This window comes from Pipistrellus hanaki (assembly GCF_964339955.1).
Source record: "Pipistrellus hanaki genome assembly, chromosome: 21".
Taxonomy (NCBI): domain Eukaryota; kingdom Metazoa; phylum Chordata; class Mammalia; order Chiroptera; family Vespertilionidae; genus Pipistrellus; species Pipistrellus hanaki.
This window is the reverse complement of record NC_140523.1, coordinates 7,695,007-7,708,008: the sequence shown is the minus strand read 5'-3', so window position 1 is coordinate 7,708,008 and position 13,002 is coordinate 7,695,007. Positions and strand designations below refer to the sequence as shown.

The following is a 13,002-nucleotide window of genomic DNA, read 5'->3' as shown; positions in this document are numbered from 1 at the left end:
CAACCGCCCGTGTCCCCTCCCCCTGGCCAGGCTGGCCTGACCCCACCCATGCACGAATTCATGCACCGGACCTCTAACATATACATACACACGCAGAGTGGCCAGGTTATTATGTTATTATGATCTCTGAATGCATAAAAATCTGGCTACGCTATATATATATATATATATATATATATATATATATATATATATATATATATATATATATATCTGAGACTGGTTTGGCTTAGTGGATAGAGCATCGGCCTGCAGACTGAAGTGTCCTGGGTTTGATTCCGGTCAAGGGCATTCATCTTGGTTGCAGGCACGTCCCCAGTAGGGGGTGTGCAAGAGGCGGCTGGATGATGATTCTCTCTCAATGTTTCTAACTCTCTATCCCTCTCTCTTCCTCTCTGTAAAGAATCAATAAAATATATTTAAAAAAATAATCTGGCCACTCAATATTTATTTATATATATATATATGGATATATGGGGATATATATATATATATATATATATATATATATATATATGGATATATGGATATATATGGATATTAAAGGCCCGGTGGATGAATTCGTGCATGGGTGGGGTCCAGCCAGCCTGGCCAGGGGGAGGGGACACGGGCGCTTGGCCGGCCTGCCTGCTGGTTGGACTCCTGGTCGAGGGGACCATTTGCATATTAGCCTTTTATTCTATAGGACAGACACCGAGTGGCCAGACGATCAGGCGTCCAGAGATCACCCTCACCTGGCCACTCAGTGTAGGACACAGCCCCTGAATGCGAGACACACATGTGTGAAGGGACTGGGTGTGTGTTTTTAATCATTTGCATGTTCGCCTTTTTTTTTTTTTTTTTTTTTTTTCCCTGTAACGAACCAAAAATAACTCCAGGAATGTTCGCAGGAGAGCTGCCTGGCTGTCAGAGCGGCGACGCTGTCCCCTCCGAGGGGAGGGCCGATGGTGCTCCGCATCCTGGCGTCCTGAACCCCAGCAAAGGGGGGGGGGCTCGCTGGGGGCCTGTCACTGTCCCCCATCTCCCCCCCCCCCCATGCCTGCCTCCGACTCTGATGAGCAGCGGAGAGCGGGCCTGAGGGCCGGACGCAGGGAGAGGGAGCCGAGCCGGGAGGGGGGAGAGAAAAAGTAAAAGCGCCATTAGACCCCGTTGCCGTGGCAACGGCACAGCGAAGCGATTTGGCGGTTAACTCCTGGGAGAAAAGGCAGGGCCCGAATTGGTGTGAAGTTACTGCCTCGATTTGGATGAGTAGGCACTTAACCTCTCCCTCCCCACCCCCGAGGCGGCATGGGGGCCTTCCCAGCCAGCTCTGAGGATGCCCTCGCTGCTGGAGGGGGTGCTGCGGGGGGGTACCCCCAAACAGCTCTTCCAACCACCCGGGGCAGCCCCTGGGGATGGCTGGCTGGAAGGCGGGGGGGCCTCCATGCTGAGCTCCAGGCCAGTCTCCCCAGCTGGACAGCCTATTCTTTTTAAAAATATATATATTTTTATTGATATTTTACAGAAGGAAGGGAGAGGGCTAGAGAATTAGAAACATTGATGAGAGAGAAACATCCATCAGCCGCCTCCTGCACGCCCCCCACTGGGGATGTGCCCGCAACCAAGGTACATGCCCTTGACCGGAATAGAACCCGGGACCCTTCCATTCACAGGCCAATGCTCTAGCCACTGAGCAACACTGGCCAGGGCTTTAAAATATTTTTTTTCTTGATTTTTTCTAGAGAGAATGGGAGAGAGAAATGTCAAAGAGAGAATCATGGATCGGCTGCCTCATGCACGCCCCACACTGGGGATGGAGGCCGCAACCCGGGCATGTGCCCTGAGTGGGAATCGAACCCAGGACCTCCAGGTTCCTAGGTGGATGCTCAGCCACGGAGCCACACCGGCGGGCCTAGGCCTGTTATGTTTATTCTGTACTTGCCCTTACGTGGTGGCGTGTTGGCAAAACTTCGCTTTAAAATGGTTCTTTTAAAAGATAAATCATGAGCTGAAACCGGTGTGGCTCAGTGGATAGAGAGTCAGTCTGCGGACCAAAGGTTCCCGGGTTCGATTCCGGTCAGGGGCATGTACATTGGTTTTGGGCACATCCCCAGTGGGGGGTGTGCAAGAGGCAGCTGGTTGATGTTTCTCTCTCATCGATGTTTCTAACTAACTATCCCTCTCCCTTCCTCTCTTTGAAAAAATCAATAAAATATATTAAAAGATAAATCATGAACTCCTTCCGAAGTGAGAGAAGGTCACATTCCTTAAAGAGACATCCTCAGGGAAAGACACCGATGCAGGCAGAGTTGGGTGGGGGGAGAGGAAGGAGGCACATTTGCAAGGAGCACCAGCAGTGTTGCCATGGCAGCGAGTTGGGCAGTTCTGATCTGCATGGAGGGGCGGTTGGAGGTTCCCCGTGTGGCTGTGTCCGTGTGGGCACCCCTTGCGGGCAGGAAATGGGGGTGTCAACGTGAGGTCTGAGCAGCCGTGAGCGGGAAATGAGAGCAACTCGGACACTCAGAAGGTCCCGCCTCCTGCCTCCCGCCCCCCTGAGCCGGAATGCAGGGGGGGGGGCACGGCCCTGCACCCATTTCACAGATGAGGAGGGGGAGGCTGTGAGAGTCAAGGTGAAGCAGCCGAGGTCACGAGGTTTGGGGGCAGAGTCAGGACAAGAAGGTGGGCTCTCCGCCAATAACGGTGTGGTTCAGTGGGTAGAGCGTCGGCTTGGGGACTGAAGGGGCCTGGGTTCGATTCCGGTCAAGGGCATGTGCATTGGTTGCGGACACATCCCCGGTGGGGGGTGTGCAGGAGGCAGCTGGTCGATGTTTCTCTCTCATTGATGTTTCTGGCTCTCTATCCCTCTCTCTTCCTCTCTGTGAAAAATCAATTATATATATATATATATATATATATATATATATATATATATATATATTTGAAATAAATAAAATAAGCTGAAACCGGTTTGCCTCAATGGATAGAGCCTTGGCTTGGGGACTGAAGGGGCCTGGGTTCGATTCCGGTCAAGGCATGTACCTTGGTTGCAGGCACATCCCCAGTGGGGGCCGTGCAAGAGGCAGCTGATGGATGTTTCTCTCTCATCGATGTTTCTAGCTCTCTATCTCCCTTCCTCTCTGTGAAAAATCAATAAAATATATATATTTTTAAAAATCAATAAAATATAGCCAAAACCGGTTTGGCTCAGTGGTAGAGCGTCCGTCTGCAGACTGAAGGGTCCCAGGTTCGATTCCGGTCAAGGGCGTGTGCATTGGTTGCGGGCACATCCCCAGTAGGGGGTGTGCGGGAGGCAGCTGATCGATGATTCTCTCTCATCGACGTTTCTAACTCTCTATCCCTCTCTCCTCCTCTCTGTAAAAAATCAATAAAATATATATTTTTAAAAAATCAATAAAATGAAAATGAGAGTATGTGAGCTGCAGTGCTGTGGCCGGGCTGGGGCTCCCCCTACAGGCTTGTCACCACCTGCGGGCGCCTGCTTCTCCCCCCAGCCTCGGACCCCCAGGCGCGAGCCGAGGTTTGCCGACCACTGGGCTGGGGCATCCTGGAAAGAGATTTATTACGAGGCTACCCGCCTTGTTCCCGTCGCTGGTAACAGGAAGTGCCCTCACCCGGCCCGGACGGCTCAGTGGTTGAACGCTGACCCATGAGCCAAGAGGTCACTGGTTCGATGCCTGGTCAGGGCACATGCCTGGGCTGCGGGCTCAGACCGCAGTGTGATCATCGTTGATGTTTCTATCTCTCTATCCCTCTCCCTTTCTCTCTCTCTCTCTAAAGATCAATAAAAAATAATATATTTTAAAAATAAATCCCCACCCTTTTAAAAAATATTTTTATTGATTTCAGAGAGGAAGGGAGAGAGAGAGAGGGGAAGAAAAAAAAAAAACAATGAGAGAGAATCATGGATCGGCTGCTTCCTGCACGCCCCCTACTGGGGACTTGCCTGCAACTCAGGCCTGTGCCCTTGACCAGGAATCGAACCTAGGACCTTTCAGTCCACAGGCCAACACTCTACCCACTGAGCCAAACCATCTAGGGCTGTGGTCGGGAAACTGCGGCTCTCGAGTCACATGCGGCTCTTTGGCCCCTTGAGTGTGGCTCTTCCACAAAATACAACGGCCTGGGCGAGTCTATTTGGAAGAAGTGGCATCAGATGAAGTTTACATTTACCTTTCAGTCCGCAGGCCGACGCTCTATTCACTGAGCCAAACCGGTTTTGGCAAGTCAAGATTTTTTTTTTTTTAAATATATTTTATTGATTTTGTACAGAGAGGAAGGGAGAGAGATAGAGAGTTAGAAACATCGATGAGAGAGAGTCATCGATCAGCTGCCCCTTGCACACCCCCTACTGGGGATATGCCCGCAACCAAGGTACATGCCCTTGACCGGAATCGAACCCGGGACCCTTCAGTCCCCAAGCCGACGCTCTATCCATTGAGCCAAACCGGTCTCGGCGGCAAGTCAAGATTTTTTTTTAAAAAAAGAAATATTCGGGACTGTCCCGCCAAAAGCGGAACGCCTGGTCACAGACTATGCCCGTGGCACGCGAGACCTGCGCGCGCGCGCGCGCGCGCGCGCGTGCGTGTTGTATAGGTGTGCGCATGCGCGTTTGCGCGTGCACGTGCGCGCTCGCCCTGCCGGGAAGAGGGGCCTCGGGTTCGGATTCGGGCTCGATCCTGGAAGAAGGTCTTCGCCAGGCCCCCTCCTATGCAGAGGACATGTGTGTGTGCGCGCACGCGAGCGAGAGCGTGCGTGTTGTGCACGTGTGTGCGGGCGTGCTTGCGCAAGCATGTGCGCGAACACGCTCCCAGGAAGAGGAGCCTGGATTCGGATTCGGGCTCGGTGCTGGAATATGGTCTACGCCAGGCCCCCCTCCCCATGCAGACCCCGGAGGGGAGCCGGCGCCCCCGTGTCCCGGCGCAGCGCGGCCTCTGCGGCAGACGGCGGAGCGGAGCGCGCCCCGGCCGCGGGCAGCCCTCCCGGGGCGGTGCGGCACGCACACGCCGCCGTGACGTCCTCGCATCAGCGCCCTGGAACTGTGTAGGCGAGGGCGAGCTAAAAATAAGAGCGGAAAATCTATCATTTAGGTATCGCTCTGCCAGCGCGGCTATTTGAAGGCTCCCATGGTCCCCAGCGCCGGCGGCGTTGGAAGCCCGCCCTCGGGCTCCGGGGGGCACTGGCAGAGAACGCCAGATCTCGGGGCGCTGGTCATGGTGGCAACATCCCCAAAATAAAGGCACGCCCCCCTCCCTCCCCTTCCCGTTCCCGTCTCGCCCCCCTGATCGGTCCTGTGCCGCAGGGGAAGCCAGAAGCCACCGGAGCGGCCGGATGCCGACCTGGATGTGACCAGCCCTGGATCCGCAAAGACTAATAGTGAAGGCACTTGCATGGCGCCTCCCAGCACCCTCCTCCGTCCCCCTGGGATCGGAGCCGCACACAGGAGGGGGCCTCTGGGGGGCAGGAGCAAAGGGTCAAGAGAGCGCGGGCTGCGGGATGGCGAGCCTTCGGGGGATGCCTGCCGCGAGGTTAACCAACATGGATCCGATCTGCTTGTGAAGCCCCGGAGGGGGGAGGGAGGCCGAGGGCGGGGTGCGCAGGCTTTGCGTTGGCGCGAGTGTGTCCGGGAGCGGGAGGAGGCGCCGAGGTACGGGCTGCGTGGCTCTGCGCCTCGCGGGCTGCGTGCGTGTGTCCCTGTCCCCGCGCCGCGGAGCCGGGCGCTTCGAGGGACCGCGCGTCACCTGACTCCGCCTGCCCCTCGGCTCCCCGCTCCCTCCGTCCGCCAGGTGCCAGGGGGCAGCAGGCTGGTGCGGCGCCCCGGGGCCCTGCGGAGCGGCATGGTACCCCTGGATCGCAGAGGCCGTGGAGCGGCGCCAGATCCCGGAGTGTAAGCATTTGGGGGGCGGGGGAGGGGCGCGCCAGAAGGAGCCAGCGAGCCAGCGAGGAGCGCCGGGGAGAGGCAGCGCGCCGCGGGCACGGACCAGGGGGGCTGCGCGCGCGGGGAAGATGTGATCGCCTGGGGGGGTCTGGCTGGTCCTCCGGAGCACCATGCAGAAAGGGATCCGGCTCAACGATGGCCACGTCGCGTCCCTGGGGCTGCTGGCGCGCAAGGACGGCTCGCGCAGGGGCTACCTGAGCAAGCGCAGCGCGGACAACGCAAAATGGCAAACCAAGTGGTTCGCGCTGCTGCACAACCTGCTCTTCTACTTCGAAAGCGACTCCAGCCCCAGGCCCTCCGGCCTCTACCTGCTGGAGGGCTGCGCCTGCGAGCGCGCGCCCTCGCCCAAGCCCGCGCTCGCCGCCAAGGAGCCGCCGGAGAAACAGGTGAGGCCGCACCTGCCCTGCCGGCGCGGGGGAGGAGGGGGAGGAGGAGGGAGGGATCGGGGCCTTCCACCGGGCCCCGCAGGACCCAAACTTTGGTCCCGGGGCGCAGAGCGGGCAGGGGGCGCGGCTGCACTTCACCCGCCACTTCTGGGGGAGGCAGGACGGAGGGATGGCGGCGCCGGGGAGCTGGGAAGGAGACGGGGTCCGGGGTCCGGGGGGGCATGACGGTGATGGGAAATGTGAACCCACATCCGGCCCAAAATGGTGCTCCCGGAGAGGAGCGCCCGCCTGTCTGCCCGGACCCGGAGGCGCGGTGGCGGGGAAGGGAACCGGGGACGCTCGGAGCGCCGCGTCCCTGCCTCCCCGCAGCGGCCGGGAGGAGCGGGGGCGCCTTCGCGGGCTCTGCCAAGTTCGGGGATGCAGCGCGCGGGGGCCGGTTGGGCGCCATCGCGTGGTGACGGGCTCCCCGCCGGTCCGGGTCCCCGCAGCACGGCCAAGGGGTCCAGGCACGGGGCTGCGGCGGAGGGGAGGCCGCGGGCTGGACGAGTGGGGGCGCCCTCCTCCCGGCCCCCCGCCCCCACCCCTGCGTCTCCACCTCCGCCGCCGCCAGTGGCCGCCACCGCCGCCGCAGTCCCGGCGCCAGGGCTGCGCTCACGCGTTCGCTGAGCTGCCAGGCGACGGGCCTGGCCTGGATCTGCGGGGCGGGCCGGTGGGGGTGGGGGTGGGGGTGCGGGCACCTGCAGGCGGGAGCGGGGACCCCCAGACGGGGGGAGAGCAGTTTAGGCGCCGGGCGCGCCCTCCTGCCGCCAGGATGGACCCCGACAAGACGGGCGGGAAGGGGCCTGAGGGGTCCCAGGAGCCCCGCCAGCTGGTCACTACCCAGGGAGCACCCCCAGCACACACACACAGGGCACCACTTGCCCAGGTCATGCCAGGTGTTGGGGCTGCCTCAGCGTTGCCAGCGACTCTCAGAAGCCCTGGCTCCATCCAGACCCGGGGTGGGGGCGGGGCGGGGGCTGAGCTGGCCGAGATAAAGCATTGCTGACTCTGCCTCTCCGCCCCTGCCCTCAACCTGGGGGGTGGGGGGGCTGGGGAATGGGGACAGGGATATTTTGGGGGGATGGGGGATGGGGACAGGGATATGTGAGGGGGGCTGGGGGATGGGGACAGGGATATGTGAGGGGGGCTGGGGGCTGGGGACAGGGATATGTGAGGGGGGCTGGGGGATGGGGACAGGGATATGTGAGGGGGGCTGGGGGCTGGGGACAGGGATATGTGAGGGGGGCTGGGGGATGGGGACAGGGATATTTTGGGGGGGTTGGGGGATGGGGCCGGTAGGGGCTCCCTGATGCCAGAGCAGAGCCAGAGCACTAGGGTCTAGAGGCCCCTAGAGGAGAGCCAGACCCAGGCCCGGCCTGAGACCCATGACCTGCCCCTCCCCCGGCCTCCGAGCCTTCCAGAACACAGCCACCCCTTGCCAGCCAAAGCCCCCCACCTCTGGGAGACACAGGTGGCCGGAGGCCCCAGCGGGAACCCACCTGGGGCCTCAGCCCCTGCTCAGAGCAGAGCTGGCCTCCCCGGGGGGCAGGGGGAGAGGGCGGAGAAAGCTAACTTCCTGTGGGGCTCAGCCTCTAGGAAGCCAGGGGCAGGCCTGAGCCTGCGGCTCAGCTCTGCCACTTCCTGGCTGTGTGACCTCAGGGAGCACACGAAACCTCTCTGAGACTCCGTGTGTGATCCCCAAAATGGGGGTCACCACACCTAGCATTCTGGGGGGAGGGGGTGTGAACACAATTAAACAACACGTATGAACATACACTCGTGACGCATCTGAGCTGGATCTAGATCCATCTCAGTTGGGTCTGAATTATATCCCCCTGGACAGGGAATAAAGGCCTAGCACAAAATGTAAACGCCGGAAGGTCCCTCAGACACCATACACCCCTCCTCCCATTTTTTAATATATGGTATCTGAGGGACCTTTCGGCAGGAAGTGGGTTGGGGATGGAGCACATAGTAGGTGCGCAGGAAGTGGGTCAGGGATGGAGCACGTAGTAGGTGCGCAGGAAGTGGGTCAGGGATGGAGCACGTAGTAGGTGCGCAGGAAGTGGAAGGGAGAGGGATAGATAGCTAGAAACGTCGATGAGAGAGCAACATCGACCAGGTGCCTCTTGCATACCCCCTACTGGGGATGTGCCCACAACCAAGGTACATGCCCTTGACTGGAATCGAATCCAGGACTTTTCAGTCCGAAGACCGATGCTCTATCAACTGAGCCAAACCGGTTTCGGCTGCATTTTACGTCTTAAGAGCCAACTGGGCTCAGAGGTCTGAGACTCCCAGGCCTCATGTAGCCAGACTGGCACCGCCAGGCTCTGGTGCCCACTGGCGGCTGCAAGGCCCCTCCCTGGCCTGGGCCCTGTTCCCTCAGTGCCGACCCCCCTCTCCTCTGCGCCCTACAGCCACATCCTGGAGGCAGAGGCCCCTGAACTTGAGAGTTTGGGTTCAGCTTCCCTACTGGTTGACCCTTGAGATCCCTTGCCTTGCCTTTGGCATGGAGTTACCCCAAACTGGCTTTTCTCACCCTCACTGCCAGCTCCCTGGAAAAAATCTTCCAGCCCCAGCTTCTAGCGGGGGGCAGAGGGGACCCCAGCACTCACCCCCAACCAGGAGGGGTCACCATGTGGACCCCAGGCTGCCCCTGATTCATGCTGGACAGAAGGGACAGGGACAGCTCCCTCACCAGAGCGTGGGCAGTGCTGTGGGTGGGGGTTCTGGAAGCTGGGGGACCCACAGTGCCTGCTGGGTGTGCACCCACTGGGTGCCTTTCCCTGAGGCAGGAAGTAGCTCAATTCCCTGGTGGATTCCGATCTACAACTGCCCTGAGGCTGTGTGTGAGTGTGCCTGGTTTACGGAGGGGGGTGGCAGTGGCTGAGATGTATGCTCTGGGTTTTACACACACACACACACACACACACATACACACACACACACACTCTAGAGGCCCAGTGCACGAATTCGTGCACCTGTGGGGTCCCTCAGCCTGGCCTGTGAGATCAGGCCGAAACCGGTTCTCCGACATCCCCTGAGGGGTCCCAGATTGCCAGAGGGCTCAGGCCAGGCCGAGAGACCCCACTGGTGCACAGTCAGGGCCGGGGAGGGAGGCTGGAGGCTGGCCAGCCAGGGAGGGACCAAGCGAGGGCTCCAGGGTGTGTCCAGCCCGCCTCGCCCAGTCCTAATCAGCCGGACCCCAGCAGCAAGCTAACATACTGGTCGGAGCATCTGCCCCCTGGTGGTCAGTACATGTCATAGTGAGCGATTGATCGGCCTTAGCATATCATTAGCATAGTATGCTTTGAGGGGTTGAATGGCTGACCGGATGACTGAACACGTAGCATATTACGCTTTTATTATACAGGATTTTTGTTGATTTCAGAGAAGAAGGGAGAGGGAGAGATAGAAACCTCAACGGTCGGCTGCCTCCTGCACGCCCCTTGATGGGAATCGAACCCGAGACACTTCAGTCCGCAGGCCAACAACACTCTATCCACTGAGCCACACCAGCTAGGGCCATTCTCTGGCTTTCTGACCCCCCCACATCCAGCCTCTAGGCCACAGAGGTAAAGGCCAACCCCAATGTAGGGGAAGAGGTTGAGCTATGAGCAACACAGCATGGAAACGCCAGCCCCGAAGGCCTGTGGCCCCCAGGACTAACCATATGGGGTGCCCCTCTCCCACCCCCTAAGGTTGCTTGAGATGAAATCAGATTGCATTGTGCAGCTTGGTTCATGTTACCTTAACATGGACAAGAAAGGCCAGGTCCCCGCCCCTCTGCTCCCCCTCCCCCCCGCCTAAACTCTCACACGGGTGTGACTACCATTGGGGGGCCACCTGGCCACACCTGCACTGGGCCCTGTGGGTCACGTGACCAGGAACCCTGAGCCTTGTGATCAAAGTGCTCCCAGGGAGGGGGGCCTAGGGGATCCCTCTCAGCAATGGTCATGTGCTGGGAGCTGTCCCTCCACCCAGCCGCCCATTCAGACGCTCGTATCCGTGGAGTACCCCTCCAAGCGCATAGGACCACCAGAGGCTCCCACAGCCCTTAGAAATGAAGCAAAGCCGGAAGTAGAGCCTAAGCGCCCCGCCCCCATGGGTCCTAGACCCCGCCCCACATGCCCGACCCCGCCCCTAATTGGTCTTGGCCCCGCCCACACACCTGATCCTGCCCCTACTTAGCCTTGGCCCCGCCCACACACCTGGTCCCGTTGCTACTTGGCCCTGGCCCCGCCCCCACTTGGCCCTAGCCCCGCCCACACACCTGGCCACACACACACACACACCTGATCCTGCCCCTACATGGCATTGGCCCCGCCCACACACCTAGCCCTGGCCCCGCCCACACATTTGGCCCGCCCCCTACTCGGCTCTGGTCCCGCCCACACCTGGTCCCGCCCCGTCCGGCCTAGGCCCCGCCCCCAGCCCACAGACTGACCAGGTTCCCGCTCTGCTGGCCTTCGCCTCAAGCCACCTCCCTGCTGCTCTAGGTACCTTCCTCCCTGCGCTCGCTCACCGGTGGGGGGTCCTCACGCGGATGCGGGTCGTCTGCAGGAGCTGGCACGCGTCCTAGACTGAGGCAACTCAGGGTCCTCGAGGGACCGAGGCCTGAGGGGGCACAGAGTCGCTCTGTGTGAGGGGGTCCGAGCAGTCCTTCCAGGAGGGGGGCTGTGTCTCGGCAGGACGCGCCCTAAGGGAGCGGGTGGGACCCTGGTCACAGCGCTGGTGGCGGTGGCGGCGAGCGCGCGTAGCAGGGCCTGGAGAGGTCTCGAGCCCCCTCTCACGAGGTGTCAGGGTCTCGCGAGATCCGAGTTGGGCAGTGTGAGGGCGGGAAAAGCTCATTCCCCTCTCTCCCTGGTCAGGTGAGCAGACTCGGTCACGTGAGCAGACTCACGCAGAGGCAGGTGCAGACCACGTGCTGCGGCCTGGCCTGTCAATCAGAGCATCCTGCTTCTGACTGCAGCGTGGACAAGGGGTCCAGGGGCACATTCTCTATTAGCTTTAAAGAGCCACCTCCCGCCCTGGCTGGTGTGGCCCAGTGGATAGAGCCCTGGCCTGCGGACTGAAGAGTCCGGGTTCGATTCCGGTCAAGGGCATGGACCTTGGTTGCGGTCACATCCCCAGTGCAGGGTGTACAAGAGGCAGCTGATGGATGTTTCTCTCTCATCGATGTTTCTGACTCTCTATCCCTCTCCCTTCCTCTCAGTAAAAAAATCCATAAAATATATTTTTTTTAAAAACAAAAAAAATTTAAGACATAAAAAGTAAAATAAAAAGTCACCTGCGCCCAAACTCTATGTGCCCTTCAGCCCTGTCTTGTTAGTAGAGCGCTTCAAAAACCAGACCCAACATCCCTGGTCCCGGGACACACAACTCATTGTCCCTGTTGGCCCATTTCTGAGATGGCAAAACTGAGGCCCAGAGATGTTCCCGTCCCTTGTTCACAGTTACAGAGCCCGCAGGTGAACCCCGGCTGCCTGACTGCTCCCTGCACGAGTTTGGTTTAATTATCTTTTTATTGATGTCAGAGAGGAAGGGAGAGGGAGGGAGAGAGAAACATTCATGATGGAGGAGAATCATGGATCAGCTGGCTCCTGCAACCCACCCCCTTACTGGGGATCGAGTCTGCAATCCAGGCTTGTGCCCTTGACCGGGAATCGAACCCGGGACCCTTCCGTCCGCAGGCCGATGCTCTACCCACTGAGCCACACCGGCCAGGGCCAACACCTGAGCTTTTGGCCACATAGAGACATGGGCTGGGGTAAGCAGTGTGAGTTTATCGTTCTCTGCCAAGATACCCAGAGGGGAGCAGGGAGAGAAACACGGCGAACAGGCGGGAAAACACGTCGCCGTGACTTCTGCCAGGTGGCCGCTGTGCCTGCTGGGGTCCCACGGGCGTTCGGGAACAGGCGCCGAGGCGTCCACGGCCCCCGGTCCTGATGCCCAGGCCCCGTGGGAGCCGGGAGCCGGTGCCCGCGCGCAAGCAGCCGAGAACAGAGCTCGGCCCCCAGTGTTTATGTGGGAGCCGTGCCCGCGGGCTGGGCAGGGGCCCAGAACGCTGCCAACGCCCAGGCTCCTCCGGGAGGGCCGCCGTCGTGCAGGGAGCAGCTGGGAGCCCTGGCCGCCCCCGCTGCCCGGCCCCCACTCAGAGCGGGCCCTGCACTCCCCGCCCCCCCCCCCAATGCACAGCCTCTGCTCCCCGCTCATCCTGCCGCCTCCTGCAAAGCTCCCTGGGCCTGTTTCCCCATCCGTGAGATGGGGGCCGTGAGCGGGCCTGCCTGCAGCCCTGTCCTGAGGAGTCACCAGTGGCTCTACCCACTGAGCAACACTGTCTCAGCACAATGCACACAGTAGGTCTTCTCGAGAAACGCCAGCTGGCAGGCACACAGTCAGCTTCCACCTTATGACCGGGTCCTCCTCAGGGAAGCGGCAGCTCATCTGGGCCTCTGGCAGGTGACTCACGCAGGCTGGTGCTCTATCCACTGAGCCACACTGGCCAGGGCAAAACATCTATACTTATAAAAGGGTAATATGCTAATTAGACCAGACATGCAAGGAGGACCCGCATGGATGACCCCTTAAACATAATATATATTAAACATAACATACACACACACACACACACACAAT

At 59.8% G+C, this 13,002-nt stretch overlaps 1 protein-coding gene across 1 annotated transcript in view; it reads left to right on the top strand.

Moving 5' to 3' along the window:
• Nucleotides 1-5,614: 5,614 nt before the first annotated feature.
• The window catches only part of RASGRF1 (Ras protein specific guanine nucleotide releasing factor 1), a 47,117-nt gene continuing 39,729 nt past the window's right edge, over nucleotides 5,615-13,002 (top strand). Inside the window, exon 1 of the mRNA XM_084869034.1 lies at nucleotides 5,615-6,321. Within this exon, the coding sequence (XP_084725160.1) occupies nucleotides 6,046-6,321 (276 nt within the window). The 5' untranslated portion in view covers nucleotides 5,615-6,045. The remainder of the gene's footprint in view (nucleotides 6,322-13,002) is intronic.